General features: G+C 41.5%; 1 protein-coding gene across 1 annotated transcript in view; it reads left to right on the top strand.

The window, feature by feature from the left end:
- COL20A1 (collagen type XX alpha 1 chain) overlaps nt 1–24,988 on the top strand; it is a 134,463-nt gene that overhangs the window by 16,612 nt on the left and 92,863 nt on the right. The window contains exons 6-10 of the mRNA XM_042463869.1: nt 1,855–1,978; nt 2,419–2,558; nt 4,571–4,700; nt 6,695–6,837; nt 9,632–9,764. Coding sequence (XP_042319803.1) covers nt 1,855–1,978; nt 2,419–2,558; nt 4,571–4,700; nt 6,695–6,837; nt 9,632–9,764 — 670 coding nt within the window. The remainder of the gene's footprint in view (nt 1–1,854; nt 1,979–2,418; nt 2,559–4,570; nt 4,701–6,694; nt 6,838–9,631; nt 9,765–24,988) is intronic.

Raw genomic sequence — 24,988 nt, 5'->3', positions numbered from 1 at the left:
ACATGCATCCCAAGAGTCAGAAAGCCGTGTCAAAGCCACGGTCCAGTCCTAAGTGCCTGTCTATATGGGCCCTTTGTTGGACTAGGAACCTCAAAGAATTAAGACTCAGCGCCTTCTTGTTTCGGATTTCCCCATTGTGGCTAAATTCATTATCTTCAAATTCAGGAAACATATTAAGAGTAGCTGTGTTGGCCATGCAGCAAAATACAACAAAATTCAAAAATTTACAAAAGAGTGATATTGTTATCCAAAATCCACAAAAGAGCAAAGTTAGAGTCACAAATGATACATTTTGTAAATATGACAAATATGTGGTTAATGCTTGTCGAAGCTCATGGTATTTCAAAGTGGTGGAAGGAAATAATTGTTATAAAACTCTTGGTAACAGAGAAGAATCATTATATTAATGATGTTCAGTAGCAGATTTCATTTAAACCTGTGGATGTGGATGGTTTAAGATTGTTTCAGACTGGCTTTAATTTTTAACTGGCTTTAATTTGTCATGTTTTAGCTTGTCTTGTTTAATAAGCTTTTCATGTTTAGATACTGTTTTCTGTATTAAAGAGGATAAAGTTGCATTGAGACCCTATTACTTAGAGCAAATCATAGCCTGAAGATTGACAGAGCTATTCAAGGTGCTGAACGCTGTCTCCCCAAACAACTTCAGCACTTTGAATAGCTCCTTTAGCCTAAAACTGAGCATAGATTCACTGCTCCCAATGGGTTTCTTTCAATATGCATGAAGTGAGACCAAAGGCCACATAAAATTAGATGTCCTTTGGCCTGCAGGTTGTCTGTTCTAAGACCTTTCTCTGTGTGTGTGTTTTTGACTAAATTTAAAGGACTAACCTCAATTTATCTTGGACACACATAGGAAAAACAGACTATATTAGCATTGTGTATATACCAAATACATGTTACTCTGCTATTTCGACCTGTGAAATAAATATACTCATCTTCAAATCTGGTGTAAGAAGTCTGCTTCAGCACATGGGTTTGAGGGTGAATCCGCTGTGTAACCCAAATAAACCTCTCCCATCTATACCAGCAAAATGCTTCAAGAGAAGTAGCGATACTAAAACTCACAGGTATGGGGAGACATCTATTTTTAAACCTTTGTGCCAGTCCAAATGATTTTCAATGGGGATAAATCCTCATCACACTTGAAACCTTCAGCTTACTGTTCTAAACTGGAACTGGGTGCAATTTCAGGCCTCCCTAAGCCTTTGTTTGGCACAAGAAACTGACACTCATTACTGTTGTAAGATAAGCTTTATTGGTGTTCTATAACAGAGAAAGCAGGTGCAAGGTGGTCTATGTAGTGCAGAAACAAAGAAAGGAAATCAGAGTGTGCAGAGTGTACATCCATGTCTCATCCCAATAGTTATGAAAACTGATCAAGTAGGGTGCTAACAGGGAAATTTCTTCCCTGTTCAATTCCCAGCTTTTAGATCCTTTCTCAGCCTTGAATTACAAAGTTAAAGTGGAGCTATCTGGATGGGCCTCCTAAATACAACCTTTTCTATGCCATGGGACAGCTGTTAATGGCTGCATCTGTACTGTAGAGGTCATGCAGTTTGACATTGCTTTAACTGCCATGACTCAGTGGTATGGAATTCTGAGATTTGTAGTTTTGTGAGATATTTGGCCTTCTTTGTCAGAGAGCTCTGGTGCCACAAAAAACTACAAATCCCAGGATTCCATAACATGGAGCGATAGAAGTTAACGTGGTATCAAACTGAATTATTTCTGCAGTGTAGATGCAAACAGTTTGACCCTGATGCTGACAAGGACTCTAAAACCCATCTATCTGTTGGCAGAGGCCATAGTCACTACACTTTCTGTCATTTTCAGGTGAAAGTAGAACAGCCTGAAGTTCTACTTGAGGGTTTATCCCCCAGCACTGAATATTCACTAGCAGTCTATGCAATGTATGGGGAAGATGCCAGTGATCCGGCAAGCATCCAGGAAACGACTTGTAAGTCATGGTGTTTGACTGAATGATTGATTGATTTTAATTATAGTCTACGCTCCACCTCCTACGGTCCTAGGAGGGGATACATACATATCAGTAAAACAATATGCAGTACCTTGCAGAAATGTTCATCCACCCCATTGACTTTTTCATATTTTGTTATATTACAGCCTGGAACAGAAATATATTTATTATTATGATTTGATGTACACAAGATTCTCAACACCGTGAAGGTGCAAAATAGTTTTTATTATGGTACAAAAATTAATTTAACACTAGCATTTGTTGGTAAAGTTTGTTTAGGATTTTGTCTCACTCTTCATTTCATTTAGGGAAATATCATTAAACTGGTTTTAAGGTACATTAATTTTATATTTTCCTTGTGGCTTGTGGGAACTGTCTAGTATAGATAAGCTAAAAGTCACAATAATTCTGTCTTCCAGTGGCCCTAAGCCCTCCCAAACATTTGCTTTTCTCCGACATCAGCCATGCCTCTGTCAAAGTCAATTGGGAGGTGGCATTCCATGCTGTGAAAGCATATCGTATAACTTATGTCTCCAGCAGGGGAAGCAACACTGGGGAGGTGAGTAGCCATATGACCATAAAAGTTCGGTGGTCCAATGTTTTGTGTTCAGTTCCGGGCATCTCAGTTTAAGGAAATAAACATCTTAGAGTTCAGAGAAGGGCAACGAAAATAAGAGGTACAAATAACAAAACTTATAGGAAAGGTTGAAGGAGAAGGGCATGTTCAGCTCGGTGAAGAAAAGATTGAGGGGTGGCAAGATTGCACTCTTCAAATAGCTCAAGGGCTGTCACAGAGAAGAGGGGGTAGGCCTGTTCTCTGCTGCTGATTGAACATTAGAAGGAACTTCTTTGACAGTGGAATCAATTGCCTAGGTGGGTGGTGGAGTCTCCTTCTCTGGACCTCTTCAAAAAGAGGTTGGTTAGCTATGTGCTGAGGATGCTTTAACTGGAGGTCCTGTATTAACCATGGGGCCCATGAATTTGATGGTCCATGAAGCCCCTTCCAGCTCCTGATTCTATGGAGTTTATCACACGGGGATCTGTGTCTTTTCATCCCAAAAAATTATTAAAGTGCCCATGTCCCAGAAAAGCATGCAAATGTGCAAATGATTATCACACACAAAACACAACAATGTGTTAAAAGCACATTACTAATGTGAGAAAGTGGGTAGAAAGCACGTTTGGTTTTCACACAGATATGGACAAATCCCGTTGATGGTTTGGAAATAACTATTTTGTGCATGCGCACAGAAGCAGTAGTCGTGTCAACAGAAGTGACACACAAAACTGGCATTTCCAAGTGCGCACACACACACACACACATGCTCCAGAGAGAAGGAAAAACACTCACTCTGTCCCAGAAACTGTTTCAGAAGAAGGAAGGCTGAGGTTTCTATTTGCAAATTCCCATAAAACAACACAAACCACTCACATAAACACACACACATGCCAGAGAGAAAGGAAAGGAATGTGGCTGGTCACCCTGCTCCCAGAGCTCTCCAGCCCTTTGCTGCAAAATGCAGCTCCTAAATAGGGAGGTCCATAAAACTGCCTTAGGCCAGAGATGGTTGCATGCTGGGGTGACCAGATGCCCTCCTTTCCCAGGATATATCCTCCATTTCTCCCTCCTGTCCAGGAGGAATTCCAAAATATCCTCTCTCTCTCTCTCTCTCTCCCTGCCTCCCCTCACCAGCTTTTCAGAGGCTAAGGGGGAAGGTTGGAGGAGGAGGAGATGAGCTGCGCAAGGGAGAGAACGAAGCATGCTTTCTCTCTGTGTGTATGGGTGTGCCTGCTGTTCCTTTAAGAGTCTGGCTGAAGCATTAAAGGCTGTGTCCCTCTTGTCCCTCTCAGCACAACAAAGCAGCAAAGAACCATGGGGAAATCTGTCAAGCACAAAAATGGGGAGAATCCCGCAAATAGCTTTCACATTAAAGTAATTGCACAAAGAAAGCAAATTCATGAATGAAATGGAAATGAAAACATGGTATTTTCCTGAAAATGACTATGATTCATGTCACTTTCTGTTTGGATTCCAAACAGTTTGTGCACAGCAGCGTCTGAAAACCAATTGAGCAATTGTGCCTAATACCCTGGATAACCATGAGTTCTGACTGGTTTAAACTTCCAGTTTTCCCCATATGATAAACTCCTATGACTTTTACCATCAGGAAATGCTTTGTGTTTAGTTGGTAATTTTCCACATTCTGTATCCTTTCAATGGAGTTCTCCCCTCTGGGAGAACAAGTTGACTCCATCTTCCATGTGACATCCCATTAGATATTTATAGATGGCTGTCATACCACTTCTGAATCTTCTTTTCACCAGGCTAAACATACAAAACTTCCTCAACAGTTCCGCATAGGTTTTAGCCTGTGCACCCTGCTGTATGGTATCCTATTGTTAGTTCATAGGGGTGGAGGGAGGAAGTAATGGGCTAAGAGGGAAGGCCTAGAAGACATAGGAGAGAGACCCATTGCTTTCTTCAACAGTATTAAAACCATAGTAAATGATGCTGAAACAGAATCCACAGTTGTACTTGAAATCTTCAACCTAACACTCATTCCATTTCAGGTGGAAGTTCCTGGCAATGCGTCACTTGCTGTGCTGAAGCCTCTCTCATCGCTGACGCAGTATTTTGTCAGTGTGATCTCCATTTATGATGAAGGTGACTCCTTTCCAGTAACGGGCAATGTTACTACATGTAAGTAAGAGGGGGTTGTCAGATCACTAAGCTTTTAATGACACAGACTTTAGTAACATCCAGATGGCCAAAGAAGCTACAGATTTATGCTGGTGTCTTTTATAATACAGGGGTGTGTGGATACTTAAGTCCCAACTGTTTTTGGAACTTGGACAATTGGAACACCATCAGTGTGCTTTTGTTCTTCCAGGTTCCTGTCGGGATGAAAATTATTGCTTCTGCCTTGTTCAGTGAAGGGGACCTGTTCCCAGATATTAACTGCAATTTGACCCAAACTGATTGTAAGATTCTGCATTCAAAAATGCTCAAACCAGCACAGTTATTTCTAAGCCTTTCAGGCAGACTTCCAATGACCTGGTGCATTCTCCAGCCTAGTGACTCCCCATATGTTTTACACAGCAACTCCCACCATCTCTGACTATTTGTCTCGTTGGCTGAGGCAGAAAGCTAAAGTAGTCCCAAACATTAAGAAGGCAGTATGCAGGGGAGGAAAAGGTTTTATCTGCTGTGCCAACCTGGCTATGGAATGCTTTTCTCTTGAAGGCCTGTCTATACAATATCCTGATTTGGCAGGGACAGTTCTGATTAATCTTCTATCACTCCACTTTTTAGTTGCTCTTAAAATGGCAGTTTCTCTTGCCTTCTCTGACTTTCCCTCTTTATTCTCAGCTTACTTAAATTCCTGCAAACTGAGTTCAAAGTGCAATGGTAGTTTTCACTCCTTTAACTCAGCAAGGGGGAGAGAAGAGGAGGGGTGGAATCTTTCCCTTCCCAGTAGGTTCAGACAAAAGCAAACTGCTGCATTTTCTCCTAGCTTATATGTTCTTCCTCATTAATAATTTTTGACATCTTGACCATACTTTGAAGTTGTTTGGTCACATGTGCCCCAGTTTTCATTTGTAAAATATTGGATGGATGTGGTGGCTCAGTAGTTAAGACACTGATGTTCCAGTCTGTAGTTTACTATGATCAATGGCCATGCTGCCTGGGAATGACAGATGTTATAGTCCAACACATCTTGGGGTGGGAGTAGAGTTTGAGAAAGGTTGGCCTAGTTGATGCCCTAGTCAGTAGTTCTGTTCACTTTTTAGATGTGGCAAATGTGTATAGAACTGGAACTGTTGATGTCTAGTTATGGAGGCGAGAAGCATATTAGGTAGGTTGTGTGAGTCTTAAAGTCAGAAGTTTAACTTGAACCTCAGCCTTAGCCAACCAAAGTGCAAAGCTATAAGCCACTGGGGGTACTTGTACACAACATTGTGTAAAAGTTCCAAATTTTAGTTCTGACAATAAACATACCTCCACTCTGAGGATATAATGGACTTCAGTGTTTTGGCCAATCAGAAGGCAGAGCAGGAAGCAACTGTGTCAAAATCACCAGCAAAAGGGAAGTCGGTGTATCATTGAATTAGGTTTCAGACAGACCCTGCTGATAAATTTTAGGGTAACCAAACATACCACCTAGTGACAAAAGAGTGGGTTTTTTTTGTGGGGGAGGGAGTAGAGCTTGTTTTGAAAACAGAAAAGAAATAGTAATAAGGCTGTTCTGGATCATTCAGACAGTTCTGTTGGTAAAATGTCTAAGTCTCTAAAATGTGCGTGAGAGAGAATGAGAAAGAGAGAGAGAAAAAGGAGAAAGAGAGAAAGAGAGATTGAGAATATTTTCCTCCTTCCTTTCTCCTTGAGTGCCTTTGGTAGAGTTTTTCTGCTTTTGCAAATGCCAAATGGATTGTGTCTTTTCACTCAAATGAAATAATCATGCTTTAATTAATGGTTGCTAAATATTACATACCAGCCCATCAGGACAAAATTTTGTCATTTGGGGTCTGGAGAAGTGAAAGATGTGCTGGTTAAGGACAGCTGCCCGGTTGCTGCTTGACTCCCTCGCCATCTGCTCCAGAGCGTGGCTGTAAGATGGCTTCAGCTCCTGTTGGCAGGGACAGAACAAGAGAAACCTGAACTTCAGTTTCTTCCTTTCCTCCTCTGCTTCTCAGTAAAGGTGCCACCTCCAAGCCATCTGAAGGTCACTGAGCTCTCTGGTGGTGAGGTCCGGCTGGAATGGGAAGCTTTGGCAGCCTCTGATGTGGTTGTCTACCAGATCAAATGGAACGTGGTGGGTGAAGAGAAAGCACAGGAGGTATGACATCATTCTTGAGGGATGATGGTGATTGTTTTTCTGGGACTGGCACAATGGATCTTGGCAGGCTGCATTGTGACAGTTTTTTTTCTTTCAAAATATTTTAATGCTACCCCACTCCAAAAAAAGCACTATAAAGCAAGTTTGGGTGTTACCCACACTGCAGAAATAAAGCAGACTGACACCACTTTAACTGCTGTGATTCTGTCTTACAAAATTCTGGGATTTATAGTTTGGTGAGGCAGAGAGAATCAGAGCTCTCTGACAGACCAGGCTGAATACTGCACCAAATTACAAATCCCAGAATTCCACAGAATAGAGCCATGACAGTTGAAGTGGTGTCAAATTGCTTTATTTTTGCAGTGCAGAAGAGCTGTTAAATTCCTTTAAAGGTAACTCTAAAAATAATTCTAAATGTTTGTTATTTGAACTGAGTAGGTTTGTTCCCACTAGTTGCATTCCTTTTGAAATATTACTTGGTTACACACTCATTACCAGAAGCAAAGGCAACTCATTTTAAGTGGCAGCACTATTTGTTATTTCTGGCTCTGACTTGATAGCCATCTTTGCCTGAGCCATCCTTATCATAGTGCTACTGGATTTCTTCCTGCACCTCTTCCCATGCAACCACACATACACCAGCTTCATGTTAAGTTGCACTATACTCAGAAGTCTTCCATGTCTGTGGGGTTCCAGGTTTTAGTTCAGACTTTAAAGGCACTTTAATAGGTTCACATCTTGGATAGCTTAGCCAGGTCCAAACCACACTGCAGAAATAATCAAGTTTGAGTCCACTTTAGCTTAATGCTAGGAAATTCATAGAATCATAGAATAATAGAGTTGGAAGAGACCGCAAGGGCCATCTAGTCCAACCCCCTGCCATGCAGGAAATCCAAATCAAAGCATCCCCGACAGATGGCCTGAGAACTGTAGTTTTGTGAGATATTTAACCTTCAGAGAGCTCTGGTGCCACAATAAACTACAGTTCCCAGGGTTCCCTAGCAATGAGCCAGGGCAGTTAAAGCATTCTCAAACTGGATTATTTCTGCAGTGTGTTTTGGACCAATGACTTCAAACTAACATCTGGAGCGCATTCACTTTGCTGCTGGTGTGGGAGCGGCCATCATCCTCTGGCAGCTTCCTTCCACTGTAAACTGCTGGAGATGGATGCTATGAGGCATGGTTGACCCATGACACTTGGTTGCCTAAACTGGAGGAATAAATGGTTACCTTCTCCTTCTCCAAGTCAATGTACATAGTATGTAAAGTCAGCCAAGCTATTCTAGCATATGAAGCAGTGAAGTGGAAGGAAGCACTAATGTGGCTTCACTTCTTTAGAATTGTATGTCTTGGAACTTCCTCCCCCTTGAAAAATAAGTTGACATAGCAATAAAATAGGCACGGCATGTCTCCTCCTTCCTGGCATTTAAGGCCTTCTCATAGCAATGAGTCTGAAAGAAGTCTGTGGAAGGTCAGTTGTGTTGCGTAGTTGGAAGATGAAATCCCACAAGTTACCTGGCAGTGAAATGAATGAAATATCCTAACTATTGCTCATGCCCTTTTATGATACCCAGAAGCAACTGCCTAAGGCAATTGCCTCACTGTGCTTCATCTTTGGTACAAGGGCAAAAATGATTTTGTGTTTGTTGCTGCTTCACAGAGGATTCACTTGGAAGAATTTCCTTTGCAGCTGGACTTGTCTTGGGGCAAGGAAGGAACCTCGTTGCACAATCTCCACAGTCATATTTTTCTGTCCATTTTCATGGCATGCATTTCCTTCTATAAGCCCCTCAAAGAGAACCTTTTCTGTGATTTCCCCAGGCTCTGGAGCTCCTTTTCTTGGTAGACTAGAATGGTTCCCTCCCTGCAGGCTTTCTACCAACAGTCAAACACTTTACTATTCCAACAGGTTTGGGGGAAAGCAACTCTTTTTTTTTTTAAAAAAAGAACTTTTAGTAGAGTGGTGTCCTGTTTGCAATTGTAGTGTCTGTAATTATTGTTTTTATTTGTATATTTTTTTACAGTTGTAATTTTATTAATAATTTAGTTCCAGTTCAATATTAACTGTGTGTATGTTTAAGTGCAATATATTTGTTTAAATTTGTAAGCCACCTTGAGTTTCTGTTTTGCGAAGAAGGAGGGCTACAAATGAGAACGATGATGAGGGCACCCACCATTATCCTTATCCCTCTTCATGACTGTTCTTTCCAAAAAGAATGTCCACCCTGTTCCCTCTTCAAAACCCCAAAGAGGACTTTTGGGCAATTCTTTATTGGCCATCTATGTGTCTCATAGAGTGTCCTAGGGACAGAAAATGCCTCCCCATCACCTGTCACCATTGCCCAGATCTAATCAGTCATTGGTGGGAAAAAATCTAATTCATAATGATGAAGTAGCCTCAGGGGATCTTTCCAATCTAAATGGATGACCCCTGGTGGCTTTTAGCTCCATAGAAGAAAAAGTAATACAGGCATAATTGAGACAGTGGTATTTTGTAGGCTCTCGAGGCAATAATGGCTTCAAGCAGCTATTTATACTTAGAAAATGGAAAGGGTGGAGAGAGGTAAGGATCTCTGTCTCAACCAATGATCCTCTAATTGAAATCAGACTGTCCCATGCTGGGTTTGCTTTAAAAAAATTCAGGAGAGCCACTCAGTTGTCTGTCATTTGGCCCTTGGGCATCAGTAAGGTTTTGGGGTTACTTACCTCTGTTTCCTTAGCCTTTTCTTTACAGAAATCACCTAATTATGCAGAAGCTTAGAAATTTAGTTGATCTTTTCCCTCTCTTCCATAGCTGTCTGTTGCTGGAAACTTGGCATCTTCACTTTTGTCTGGACTGAAGAAGAACACTGAATACCAGATATCAATTTGGGCCTATTACAAAGATGGAGCTCGAAGTGATACTGTTTCAGTTCGACACAGGATCAGTAAGTGAGCAGGGTTGTGGCATCTCTCATATGGGGATCTGGGAATGCTGTGATACTAGATGACAGAGTGTTAAGCCGTGAAATGCAATTAAAAGGAAGACTGTGATAATAATTGGCAGCTGAGTTTTGGAGAAGAAACCTGGAGTAAGAGGAAAAGAGATGGCCTGGCTTAATCATAACTGTTTATATGCCAAATCAGGTGCTGCAGTGGAAAAATGTCTGATGTAGCCATTGTAATGGCTATACTGGCTAGGAGATTCTTCAGCTTGTAGTACAAAAAAGTAACTTTGCCAAGTGCTGGCCATAACCAAACAAGGAAGGCCATGGCTACCTCTCATGCCTGAGTGCAAATATATATTTGTCTGCTCAGAAACTATCCTGTTTGAGATCCACATGAACTTTCTCTGAGATAAAGAAGGCCACAGCCTAAATTCCCACATAAAATCTGCAACCCACACAGCTGTTTTGTAAGGAAATCTCTTGTTTTTTTGGGGAAATCTTCATGCATTTCATTGAAATGCAAGAAAAAAAAATTCAGAATGTCTTCCATGCTGAACAGTATTATGAGAGTTTTGTGCATTTTGAGATGACATTAAAAAAAAAAAAGGTTTTGGGATTTTTTTGTGAAAATTAGTGCAGAAAAAATATCCCATGATAATTTATTTATTTATTGCATGTATATCCCTCATTTCACCCCAAACTGTCTGAGGTAGCAGATCACTGGACCTCTCATGGAAGGGAGTTCCGTGCTCTGGGAGCAGCCATGGAGAAGGGTCTCTCCTGACTCCTCACCAACTACACCTCTGAAGGTGGTGAGACTGAGAGAATGCTCTCCTCTGCAGATCTTAGAGCATGGACTGGTTTATATAAGGAGATGTGGTCTTTCAGATAGTCTGGATCCAATCCATGTAAGGCTTTAAAGGTCAAAACCAGGACTTTGAATTCTGCTTGGAAATGAATTGGAAGTCAATGCAGATATTTCAACAGGGTGATAGTGGTGATGCTGGTCACTTGATTTCTTTATTCAGGGAAACAATATTAAATGCTCAGGGTTGATTACTGTGAAATATTGGCAGGCTACCTTTGAAAAAGCTTTGGTGACAAACTTGCTCCATTTTAATTTTTATCAGAATGTATCCAGTTTGCACTCTCTCATGATATAGACAGTGTGTATGCAGTGGCTAGGTATTATTATTAAAGAACAATGACACCAATAACTACAGGAAACCTACTAAAGTAAAACTGAGAAGACGTAGTCATGATTTTTATTCTCACACATAGCCTTGTTCTTTGATGTACCTTAATTCTTTCACAAAATTGCCTGGGCCCATAACCTGATACAGAGTGCAGACATGGGGAGGCTAGCTATTATGATTAAGGAACAATAACACCAATGGGTAACTAAGCAAACTGAAGTTTTATTATAGGAACTCCATTACAGATAGGAAAGCTTTCTAAGGATGCTAAGTTAAACTGTTCTAAACAGTGACAGGAAAACCAGAATCGTTTTCACTTTTCTAGAAGTGAGATAAAGAGGAAGAGGGAAGCAGAGGAATGATCCCTAAGAATATTAATTTTTATCTCAGAGAGTATAGGTGGATAAAACATGAGGAGACATGAAGTCACCAAAACACTATTGAACCCTATCGCTACTGCTATCTCACATTTCTCAAGGCACATTTAATTCTTGCAATGCTGAGCATTGTTGTATTTCCAGCTTTTGGAAGTGAATATGGATCAGAACTTAATTTTTGCAGTCTGAAACCTGTATATTTCTGTCCTTGCAATGTGATTTATGAAGAACAAACAAACAGGCAGCTTTGTTTTGTACAATGTGTCCACTGGAAAAGTGTAGTACATTTGACAAATGCACACACATTCATGGAGCAAGTTTGTTGGTTCATTCAACCCATTAAACCTCTTAGCCTTTAAACTTCTGCAATAGTTTCTACTTTAATGGAACAGACATTTGAATATGTAAGTTTGTTGCTCATGATGACACAGCAGTCTTCTGAGACAGGTGAGCAAGCCTATGAATGCATTTGAAGTGCTGAGTCACACTTCACAAAGGGGCATTTTCACAAATGAAAGGGAAGCTGCCAGACAGATTGTGCATCAAGGTAGAAGCTGGTTTTTGCTTGGTACAAAAACTAAAAAAGGATAGGAGGTTAGAAAGGGTCCTCCCTGAAGGTTCTTTCTTAATTAATAGTTCCAAAGTAATGGCTTTGCTGGCAGTGAGTGGAACACGATTCATTTAAGACCCACCCTCCGTCCTTCTCATATGGCCACTTCTTTGAATTTTTGCCATTAGTCAGGCTCCAATTACCAGCTGTCCTGGAATCAGATGTCCTTGTTTTGAATGATACTGGTTTATTGTTCATTCTGGTTTTCAGTGTTGCTTCTCAGCACAACTTGCAACAGAGAAAAAGAACTTTTTTTTAAAAAAAAAAGAAGGGAACAAATGCTATACAGTGTAAATCTACAGCGCTATATAAATAAAGCATAATAATAATAATAATAATAATAATAATAATACAGTCTTCAAAAGATATTGCATGGGATCCAGCACTCAAAGTAGACATAACCCCAAATCTCTTGTTAGCCAAAGGGTGGTCTGTTGAAGATGGGTCTGTGGTAGGGTTTTGAAATTTGAGGATCTGGTCCTCAGGGCAAGGGGGAAGAATCTCAGGGCAAGAACAGTGCCATGCAGTCTCTCTCTCTCTGTCTGTCTCTGCATGCTGCTGAGTCTGCTGCAGACTGCTATTACTCTGTGCTGCTGAGTCTGCTGCAGGCTGCTTTGGAATGACTTCTGTAGACTCTCCAGGGGATCTGTTTGGTCCACTTGTCTCCTATTTCCTCTTCTTCTCAAACATCACTGGGGATCATCTCTCCATCTTAAGGCCTAGCCTTAAAATGTCAGAGCATATGATGCTTCCAGTCTGACATTCCTGACTTGTAAAATTCACCTAAAAGGCCAAGGCCAAAATCCAATGTTAAACTTCCCATCTAGTGGAAAGCAGCAATGAAATTGGGAATTTCTCTCCCTCCCATTGCAGCCTTCTGTATTGCCAAGAACTGAAGGAGATTTTTGGGGGTGCTCAAGAGGGGAGTTGGAGAAGGAAAAGGGGGACTGATTATTATGGAAGAAGCAATGGGAATCCAGTAGAAATACACTGCTGGATCCTGGACCACATCTTTCAGATGGAATTCTCCCTCAAGGTAGAAGCTGGTTTTGGAGCCATCTTCAAGAATTTATGATAATGTGAGCCAGCATGGTGTAGTTGTTTGAGTGTTGGACTCTGGAAATTCCTGCTCAACCATGGAAATCCACTGAATAACCTTGGGAAAGCCACAGCCAGAGGGAGGCAAAGACACCCCATCCCCCAAATGAATCTTGCCAGGAATACTCTTTGGAAGAGTGGCCTTAGGGTCATTATAAGTCAGAAATAACTTGAAGGCATGCAACACCAAAGTGCAGGAGCCTACAAAATGCTTTCAACATCTGATCTTAAGACACAGAAAGAGGCATATGCCTCCTCAAATATTTCAGATTCATATCATGGTTCTGAATGGATTCTAAGGATCATAGAATCATAGAATTGGAAGAGACCACAAGGACCATCCAGTCCAACCCAAAATGAATCCCACTTTGGGAAAAAGGTGGGATATAAATCTCATAAATAAATAAACTCCATGCCATACAGGAACACACAATGAAAGCACCTCTGACAGATGACCATCCAGCCTCTGTTTAAAAGTCTCCAAAGTTGAACAGCTCTTACTGTCAGGATGTTCTTCCTAATATTGAGCTGGAATCACTTTTCCTGTAGTTTACATCCATTGCTTTTGGTCCTATTGTCTGGAGCTGCAGAAAAAAGGCTTGCTCCATCCTCAATATGACATCCCTTCAGTATCTAAACAGGGCTATCACATCATCTCTTAACTTTCTCTTCTCCAAACTAAACATACCCAGCTCCCCAAATCTCTCCTCATAGGGCATGGTTTCCAGACCTTTCTGCATTTTGATCTCCCTCTTTTGGACATGCTCCAGCTTATCTACATCCCTCTTGAACTATGGTGCCCGGAACTGGATACAGTATTCCAGGTGCGGCCTGAGCAAAGCAGAATAGAGTAGCACTATTACTTCCTTCAGTCTGGACACTATATTCCTGTCAATGGATCCTAGAATTGTATTGACTTCTTAGATGCCACACATAAAAGTTGTGTTTGGTGGGACTCAACACATGCCCTGCATTGTAGAAGTCACAAGCCTTACTGTCATATTCTGGATCAGCTGAGATCTCTAAGTTGCTTGCCAAAAGATGTTGAGAGTTTGGTATGCTGCTCATGCCAATCATGCAGATGATGCAGATGAATACAAGACAGTTCATAATAGATCATGGTGTGAAATATGAAAATGTTTTAGCTCCTTGGATTCAAGTTCCAAGCTTATACATATACAAACTGCAAACTTCCCAGTTTTCCCTCACCTGACGATTTTGAATTTCATCATAATCAGTGCAAATAAGTACCCACCAAAGCTTGCATTGTAAAGTCTGACAATTTATTATTTTACTTCTCCTACAGAATATTTCCAATGCTAACTTACTTTCCAAACCTTTGTAGAAAGTGTTATTTCTGAGAAGTAAGGGCTAATTTATTTTATCACAGATGCACAGCTTGCTTTGACTGAAAGAATGTTGAAGAAATGCGTTAAAGAGATGCTTTACTTTTCTGAACTAAGTCCCCCAAGACTTGCACCCAAAGACGCCATTTCAAAAGCTCAAAACACATGGGATTATTTTATTTGTTTCTGTTTACACTGAGTGTTTGACCTGCACAAAACTTTGATTTAACCTTGTAATTTCTGGCTTCTATTAAGATGCAGGCTGTGCTATTTCAAACTGATAGATATTTTTTAAAAGCGACGGGGAGAAAGACAGAGAATATTGTATCAGCTTCTGTTTGGGGAGCCCTTGAAAACTGGCAAAGAGAATCTTGCAAAAATTGACAACTTCAAAGACCATCACTGAAAGATTCCAGAGTCTCAAACTCAGCAGGAGGGAACACAATTCAACCCCCCCTTTGGTATTTCCCATGAGAAAACATGCTTTTTGAAGTTTCTGAATAAAAGTGAGACTAGTCCAAGGCTGGGCTTTCTGATGTGGAACAGAATGGCTGCCCTTCAAGTCTAGAATGAACTGCATTGCAAGAAGCTGTGGCAGTGGAATTATGATCCCTTCTAAGCTAACAGGGCATATAGTAAGGAGAGAGTGAGATAGTCACACATTTTCTCATCCTTCATAAGAGAAGGACATATCAATACACCCTATTGTAAAAAATGATCTGCTATGAGTTTTATTCATTTGTTCTACCTCTGTACTAGCGTAAAAAAGCCAACATTTTTTGTTCTTGGTTGCATGAAAATGTATTTTGTACATTAAATGTTTCACAAAAGAGTCATGAAATGTCGGGAAATTTTGAAAAATGCACAGAAACTCTTATAATTGTAATCACCAGGGAGAAAGCAAATAAAATATTTGTTCTCATGTGTGGGAACAATATAACACTTGCATTTCCAATACAGGAGCTTGGAAAAATTATTTTTTTGGGGGGGGGGGACTGCAATTCTTATATTTAGATTGGCTGGAGAATTCTGGAAATTATGGTCCAAAACAGCTTTTTTTCCCCAGGCCCTGCCCAAGACACCAGCCTGTTTTGTATGCCTCTCACTGACCTCATAGATCTAAGCCAATCTGGCACCCTGCAGATGCATTGGATGAAATCTCCCTCCATGCTAGCCAGAGGATGAAGGGAGTTGTTATCAAAAACATTTGGAGGATGCCAGATTATGGAATGGATCTCTAAGCCAAGTATGCCACAGCAACTAGTCATGCTCAGTTTCCTATGCAGATACTCTGCTAGTTCCAGTGATGCAACAATCATCACAAATTCATCTTCTTTCTGATTCTGGGTGAAGATTGGGTACTTTAGACTGAGGGGAATGCTGGCAGATCTGAGTGTGTATCCCAAATAAATGGTAGCACCTACATTTAGATGCAATCCACCTTTCATAGACTCATAGAATCATAGTCATAGATTTAATTTTCAGATTTTTTGGGTGGTGGTGGTGGTTTGGGGAGGATGGGTCAGCAATTTTGCAACATCCCTTTTTTTTTGATAATTTTGGGCCAAATAACTCCCCAGAAAGGGGTAAGTGACTGGGAGTTGTGGACTTGTCATGGACCTTGTCAACCGAGGACTGAAAAAAGTGTTTTGGGGGGAGTTTACATCTGGTGCAAGGACTGGACTTTCCTTACCCTGATGCAGAGGGAGAAAAAAAAAAAACAACCTATGGATTAACTGTTAAATTTGGCCAGTTGAGACCAGTTTTTGCTGAGCATGAATTCTTTTTCCACCCGCTTTTCATTCCAAATTGGCATTGGCATTTACATTAATTGTACATAATAAAGCACTCTGGGGCTGCCTGACTCCTTTGCACCAAGCTTGCAGAGAGTGTTTTGAAACATATGCGTATAACTACTCTCCCACAGTCAGTTCCTATGTGTCTGGGACACTGGATTTTGCCACTATTAATTAAATCATATCTATTGATCTTTGATCATTTTGGGTCATTCCATGGGCTGGGGTGGGGAGGGGAGATAGAGGTAGGGCAAACAGGGGCAGATGGGTAGAAATGGTGTGAGTTCAGAGCTAGAATGGAATATATCTGGTCAGGGAGGAGTGTGTAAGGAATTCAGTCAATTGGGAAGGGACTGATCAGAATTTGACAAAAATAAAATTAAGATCTAGTCTGTTATAGTAATGTCATTTTAAGCCAGGACATGCAGGAATAGTAAGAGGTATACTCAGAAACGGAAGAGTGTTGACAGACATTTGATTTTCTCATTCTCATCTTCCCTATAGACTTTCATAAAAAGAACAAATGCCTAGAAATATGAACTACTGAGTATGAAGGGACCCTTATGGTTATCTAGTCCTCTCTCCCATTGCAGGTAGTAGCTTTTATGTGGGTGGAGTGGTAAATCCACTCTGGATTTTAGTATGAACTTTCATAGCGTTATCCAAGCTGCTGAACCTGTTCTGAGGACAAGGTTCACTGTCTTGATAGCTAACACTGGATTGCCTCATCACCAGCCAGCACCAACCTCACTCAATGCACTTTCAATAAACATTATAAAGAGAGAAGAAATGTATTATCAAAATGGAGTACCAAAGATGATGGAGCTATCCATAACCTTTGCATATTCTTATTTATATTTATTGCTATGCATCTGTGCACTGTGTTGCAGTTGTGTGCCTTCAAGTTATTTCTGAGTTATGGCGAACCTAAGGTGAACCTATTTCCTGAGGTTGAGAGTGTGTGATTCACCCAAGTCACCCAGTGGGTTTCCATGGCTGAGCAGGGAATCGAACCTGATCTCCAGATTTAGCAATTTGTAATGTTTGATATGTATTTGTAAATACTGTAATCATTATAATTTAAAGAGTGCCTTTTGGCATGCTGGAAGAGAGGTAAAATCACCTCCAGGCAGCATTTTGACCTATTTTCCTCTTTTGAGGTTTTTTTTTGGGGGGGGGGGCTTGAGGTTGGGGAAAGAAACTGACCCATTTGCAGGTGGTCTGACAGGGGCTTTTGGTGGGGTTTCAGATGAAAAACTGCTTGAAAATCAGCCTCCCCAAATAATTTTTGAGATGAGCAAAGGGCTTCTAGGTCTAAACCTAGGGATCCCAAGGATTGCATGAGCCCATAGGCCACATGTTGTCCACCTCTGCTTTACATAGACTTTATGTCACTGTCAGGGTGCCTTTACCAGTGGTTCCCAATCTTTCTAATGCAACAACCCTTTAATACAGTTCCTCATGTTGTGGTGACCTCCAACCATAGAGGAGTAGTGTCTCGGTTCCTAAGACCATCGGAAATATGTGTTTTCCAATAGTCTTAGGCGAACCCTGTGAAAGGGTTTTTCGACCCCCAAAGGGGTCGTGACCCACAGGTTGAGAACCACTGTTTTAACAACCGACACATTTCCATCCTTTTAGAAATTCAGGATGCAAGTGCAGCTTAATCCTCAGCATGATGGCTGCAGAAAAATAAAGATAGGAGTGGTATTTCTTCTCTCTGTGTCATTTGTTTCTCTGTTGGTTAACCTCACATTGTATAATGCTGCATCCTTTCCAATGCCTGATTTTAGTTAATTTTATGGATGGATGTTTCATGATTGCATATGTAATATTTTATCATATTCTTTTGCCCTCTTGGGTGAGTGTTGGATGTACTAAATCTCATAAAATAGAGGAGATTTACAAAACGGATACTCACAGGATCTTAAGACACCTGTTGTTTCTTGCACCCTTAGAATTCTGTATTCCGAATGTGTTCTCTGCCAAGAAAGCCTAGAACACAGGGTTTGTCTGTGGTTGTGTTTAATAGAATCTTAGAGTTGATTTTGTCCAATCTGCTGCCATGCAGGCATGCAAAACTAAAGCATTTCTGAAAAATGCCTGTCCATTGTGTTTAAAGATCTCCAAAGAAAGATAGTCTACCATCCTCTGAAGCAGTCTATTCCACCATTGAATAGTTCTTACAGAAAAGACGTTCATCCTAATCTTTAAATGGAATCTCTTTTCTTGTAATTTAAATCCATGGGTTCATGTTCTGGTCTCTGGACCATCCAAAAAATAAAACAAAAAACAAGCTGAGTCTATCTTATACATGAGATCCCTTCAGATATTTAAAGATAGCTATTATGTCACCTCTCAGTCTTCTCTTCTCCCATTCAGACAGGCTTTTAAAGTAGAAGGTTTTTAAAGAACAGGCTGGATATGGGGGCAAACATGGTATTGGTCCCTGGCCTATTAGAAAGAAAAGATTCCAGCTCCCCACATTAGTTTGCCTGAGAGCCACTGCCGCAGAGAACTTGTCTAGCTTCTGAATGTGGATGCTACAATCAGTTTGCGCAAGGAAATGACTCTCGCTCTTGCTCTGTGTGGCAAAGGAGTGTGTATGCTGTAGCAGATTCAAGACTGCTGGCACAGATGGCACCCCTTGTGTCAGGGAACATTTGTTGCCTCCTGGGCAGCCTCAGAACCTTTGACCTTTCTTCCACCTGTCAAAATCATGTTGTCAGGATTCTTCAGGGCCTGTGGGAGCTTTCAGAGCAAATCCCTCCTTCAAGAGCTTAATTTACTTTCCCTCAGCTTGTTAGTTTTTCCTAGGATCTTTATGTCTCTAGGCTGCTACAGGGCTGCAGCTCATCTGATGTCAGCTGCTGCTGGTAAGCCATCAATGTGTTCGTTGACGTGAGCTCATTCACATGAGGAAATTAAGTTGTGACCAATATTTCTCCACCTGTCCCTCCATGACCATCCAAAGTTTACATTATGATATATTTTTATTAGGCTAATCAAAAGGTGTAAAATTCATGAGGTTAGTCTTGGAAGTCTAGTGGCTTCTTCATAAGGCAAAGATGGTTTTAAGAAAAATTATTCAGAGGAAGATATGTGATGCAATACATTGCTGTCAAGGGCTTGATCCAACCAAGTTCTGACCAAACCAGGTTCAAAGGTATGGTGAAGTAAAACAAAGCCACTGATTATACAAACTTAGCATTATTGATTCCAAACAAATAGAAAAAGAATGCCATAAAATTAGACAAAGGAATGCATCTTAGAATAAATCAAGCCCAATCTCTCCCCAGAATCCAAAATGACTGAACTAAAATTATCCTGGTTTGGACATACCATGAGATGATGAGACTCACTGGAAAAGGCAATAATGCTTGCTAAAGTAGAATCATAGAATCATAGAGTTGGAAGAGACCGCACGGGCCATCCAGTCCAACCCCATTCTGCCATGCAGGAAATCCAAATCAAAGCATCCCCGACAGATGGCCATCTAACTTCTGCTTAAAGACTTCCAAGGAAGGAGACTCCACTACACTCTGAGGGAGTGTGTTCCACTGTCGAACAGCCCTTACTGTCAGGAAGTTCCTCCTAATGTTGAGGTGGAATTTCTTTTCCTGGAGCTTGCATCCATTGTTCCGGGTCCTGTTCTCTGGAGCAGCAGAAAACAAGCTTGCTCCCTCCTTAATAAGACATCCCTTCAGATATTTAAACAGGGCTATCATATCACCCCTTAACCTTCTCTTCTCCAGGCTAAACATCCCCAGCTCCCTGAGTCATTCCTCATAGGGCATGGTTTCCAGACCTTTCACCATTTTAGTCGCCCTCCTCTGGACACACCCCAGTTTCTCAATGTCCTTTTTGAATTGTGGTGCCCAGAACTGGACACAATATTCCAGGTGGGGCCTGACTAGAGCAGAATACAGTGGCACTATTACTTCTCTTGACACTATACTTTTATTGATGCAGCCTAAAATTGCATTGGCCTTTTTAGCTGCCGCATCGCACTGTTCACTCATGTTCAACTTGTGGTCTACTTGGACTCCTAGATCCCTTTCACACGTAGTTTCATTCAGCCAGGTGTCCCCCATCCTATATCTGTGCATTTTATTTTTCCGCCCTAAGTGCAGTACCTTACATTTCTCCGTGTTGAATTTCATTTTGTTAGCTTTGGCCCAGCTTTCTAGTCTATTCAGGTCATTTTGAATCTTGATCCTGTCCTCTGGAGTATTAGCTATTCCTCCTAATTTGGTGTCATCTGCAAATTTGATAAGTATGCTCCCAATTCTGTCATCCAGGTCATTGATAAAGATGTTGAATAACACTGGGCCCAGGACAGAGCCCTGTGGGACCCCACTGGTCACTTCCCTCCAGGATGAAAAGGAGCCATTGTTGAGCACCCTTTGGGCTCGGCCGGTGAACCAGTTACAAATCCATGTAACAGTTACAGTTGTAGAAGTCTGTAGGAAAAAAACAGGAGACCACATTACAGGAAGACAGGCTCAGTCAAGGAAGCCACATCCCTGAGCTTGCAAGACAGAAGAGTGTAGGGCAGTTGGAGGTCTTCCATTCACAGGCTTGCAACTCTGACTTGCAACTAAAAACTGACAATTCATTTCAATTTGAAAGGAACAAGGCATCTAGTCGGGGGACATAGAAATGGTGGTACATGCGCTGACAACCTCTCAACTTCTGCAATGCACTCTACATGGGGCTACCCTTGTGAAAAGTTCAGAAACTTCAGTTGGTGCAAAATATGGCAACCAGACTGATCACTGGTAAATCTAGGATCGATCATATAACACCAACTTTGAAATCTCTTCACTGATTGCCAATTAATTTCTGGGTGCGGTACAAGGTGTTGGTTATAACTTTTAAGGCACAACATGGCTTGGGTCCAGATTACATGTGGGAGTGCCTCCTTCTATATAATCCACCCCGCACACTCAGGTCTTCTGGGAAGAATTTGCAGCCAAGGAAGACCAGGTTGACTGCAATTTCCCAGAGGGCTTTCTCATCTGCTGCTCCTAAACTGTGGAACGACCTGCCAGAGGAGATCCATCAGATTACCACTCTTGACTCCTTTAAGAAGGACATTAAGACGGATCTATTCCAGCAGACCTTCCCAGACTGACCTCCCATACACCAATGTGGATGGTCCCTGTCTGCCCCAAATTGCCTCACTTCTGTCTGCAAGCTTTTAACTATTTTAATCTGTATTTTATTGCTATTGTTTTTGCTTATGGGGGAGGGATAGGGGATTATGTAGAATTGGTTTTATTTTTATAATTTGTACACTGTATATTTTGTATATTTTTGTATCTTATTGGAGTAGATTGTAACCCACCTTGATCTGTAGGGAGAAGCAGGATATAAATTATTATTAATAATAATAATAATAATAATAATAATAATAATAATAATAATAATTTTGGATTTGTACAGCTGGTCTTACAATTTTTAAAGGGTGCTCAACAATGGCTCCTTTGCATCCTGGAGAGAAGTGACCAGTGGGGTCGCACAGGGTTCTGTCCTGGGCCCAGTGCTATTCAACATCTTTATCAATGACTTGGAGGACAGAATTGGGGGCACACTTATCAAATTTTCAGATGCCACCAAACTAGGGGGAGTAGCTAATACCCCAGAGGACAGGATTAAAATTCAAGATGACTTGAATAGTGTAGAAAGCTGGGCCAAAGCTAAAAAAATGAAATTCAACACAGAGAAATATAAGGTACTGCACTTAGGGTGGAAAAATGAAATGCACAGATACAGGATGGGGGACACCTGGCTGAATGAAACTACATGTGAAAGGGATCTGGGAGTCCAAGTAGACCACAAGTTGAACATGAGTCAACAGTGTGATGTGGAAGCTAAAAAGGCCAATCCAATTTTAGGTTGCATCAATAAAAGAATAGTGTCTAGATCAAGGGAAGTAATACTGCTACTCTATTCTGCTTTGGTCAGACCCCACCTGAAATACCGTGTCCATTTCTGGGCACCACAATTCAAAAAGGACATGGAGAAACTGGAGCATGTCCAAAGGAGGGCAACTAAAGTGGTGAAGGGTCCGGAAACCAAGCTCTATGAGGAATGACTTAGGGATCTGGAGATGTTTAGCCTGAAGACGAGAAGGTTAAGAGGTGATATGATAGCCCTGTTTAAATATTTGAAGGGATGTCATATTGAAGAGCAAGCTTGTTTTCTGCTGCTCCAGAGAACAGGTCTCAGAACAATGGACGCAAACTACAGGAAAAAAGATTCCACCTCAACATTAGGAGGAACTTCCTGACAGTAAGAGCTGTTAGACAGTGGAACAAACTCCCTCAGAGTATAGTGGAGTCTCCCTCATTGGAGGTCTTTAAGCAGAGGCTGGATGGCCATCTGTCGTGGATGCTTTGACTGAGATTGTCTGCATGGCAGGGGGTTGGACTGGATGGCCCTAGTGGTCTCTTCCAACTCTATGATTCTATGATTCTAAAAGATGCTTCTCTTTATCATATTGAAAATGTAAAAATAGATGGAAGGGCAAGGACTCACTTCTTTTAAGTGACAGGAGAACTTTCTAGATTCTTGTTGTTGTTGTATGCCTTTCAAGTCATTTCCTGCTTTTGGCAACCCTATCATAGGCTTTTCTTTGCAAGTTTTTTCAGTGGGGTTTGCCATTGCCATCCTCTGAGTCTGAGAGAGTGTAACTTGTCCCAGGTCATCCAGTAGGTTTACATAGCCAAGCTGGGATTCGAACTCTGGTCTCCAGAATCATAGACCAATGTTCAAACTATTACACCAGTCCAATCAAAATGGGCTGGAAATTCTTCTGAAAAATGTGGGGCTCATGAAGAATAACTGTCCTGCAGAATTTGCTTTATAAACGTGTGGCCTTAAACCTTGTACATATTAAAAATGTATTTCTTTAGAAATATTCAGAACTTATGGGCTTGAGTTGAATCCTGGTGCTGGCCTAGCACCTTTGGCCTACTGCTACACATCCATAATGATATGTAGGTCAACTTTTCATCATCACAAAGCTCTTCGGCTTCTCCTTGGCGGCTTGGAAAGCAGCCATAGCCTGGAGCAAAATATAGTCAATAATCCTTTGGTTTGGCTTCAGCGAAATGGAAACCGCACAAACAAAAGAAGCGGAATCAATGAGGTTCCATGTGAGTTGTGCGAGGCTCCAATAAAACACTCTAAGGTTACCCCAGGCCCTGTTCTAAGCAGAAAAGAATTGCTTCTTTTTCTATTGTAGGTAGAAGTTGAATGACAGAAAGGTTGCACCTGGGAATGGCTGTGCCCTTGTTCGTCCTCCAAGTCTCACAGATTTCTTTTTCGGTTGTGGGTTTCCAAAACTTTTGGTTCACTGCTGTGCTAATGCAGCCGATCACCTATGTATGCAGTGATGCATTTAGATGATTTTAGACTCTGGACTTCATGCTCCTCTTTCACATTAGTGACTTATAGCACTGATCCCACTTTCACTACTGTGGCTCCATATTCTAGAATCCTGGAATTTGCAGTTATGATGTATTGGGGAGGGGGACACTTGAAGCTGTGTGGAGAAGACATGTCTCTGGGGAAGGAGTATCCAGGATCAATTCTTGGAAAGAGACCTTAACCTTGGAGTGTCTCCCTTTGTAGCTGGCCACCCTGGGACCAGCAACCGAGAAGCCTCTTGCTCATGTTGCCCTTCCAGAAAAGGCCAGGAGCTACAGGAACCAATACATGAACATTGTTTCTTTTGGTACCTCTTCTCTCAGCCTGTGTGATGAAAGAAAGCAGGAGTAGTAACGCAGCTCCAACCTGCCAGCCAAATCCCAGCAAACAAACAAACAAAACAAACAAACAAGCTTCATTTATATACTGCTTCATACCGCCTAAGCAGTGTCTAAGTGGTTTACAACTGTAAGCTAATTTGCCCCCAACAGTCTGGGTACTCAGACAGGGTACTCAGCAAAGCTTAAGCATGGTCCCAAATTTGAAAGCTCATTTTTGGTGCCACACTGCCCTGCCACCACATTCTCTAACTCCTTGCTGCAATCAACCAGTCTGTCCCAAAATGGTGCCACTCTGGGTCACAAAAGCAGTGCCCTGTGCCCAAGCCTCACAAGTTTCCCAGTTGTGCTGGAGGACTAGAGATTCTTAGAGGGGTGTTCCCTCAGGTTAAAAAAATATTTTTTTTTTATTTTGTGGTTTTCTAACTTTCACAGGGGTCCTATGCTCCTAACCCCAGTGCAGGGACGTAGCCAGGATTTTGGGAAGGGGGGGGTCAAGACTAAGTGCCACCATTTTGAGAGGCTAAGAGCCTCCCCCAAGACATAAAAAGAGGGTTGAGCATTTACCCTTGACACCTCGATGGCACCACTTTAACTTCCGTTATGGCTTCGTGCTATGGAATCTTGGGATCTGTAGTTTTGAGGACCTGTTGAGTCATCTGTCCGGTGTCACAACAAACTACAAATCCCAGCATTTCACAACATGGAGCCAAGGGCAGTTAAAGTGGCATCAAACTGGATTATTTTTTCAGTGCAGATGCAAACTGAGTCCTTCCTCTGAAGGTGTTTAAATTCTGCTCGATAAAGCAAAGTGCAGCTGCTCGAGCAATGAGTGGCAGCCACTCTGTTCATGCTCAGAGACACTCTGCTCATGCTTTGAGACACTGTATTCCAACTTCTGAGCTGAGCTAAGAACCCAGGCTGCATCCACACAACATTTCATTCCCACTTCCAAGAGGGATTTTTAATTTTAAGACACACACACACACACACACACACACACACACACTTTTTAATTCCAAGACT

Source organism: Sceloporus undulatus, chromosome 4 (assembly GCF_019175285.1).
Source record: "Sceloporus undulatus isolate JIND9_A2432 ecotype Alabama chromosome 4, SceUnd_v1.1, whole genome shotgun sequence".
Lineage (NCBI taxonomy): Eukaryota > Metazoa > Chordata > Lepidosauria > Squamata > Phrynosomatidae > Sceloporus > Sceloporus undulatus.
The sequence above is the reverse complement of the archived record's forward strand: the minus strand, read 5'-3'. Positions and strand labels throughout refer to the sequence as shown.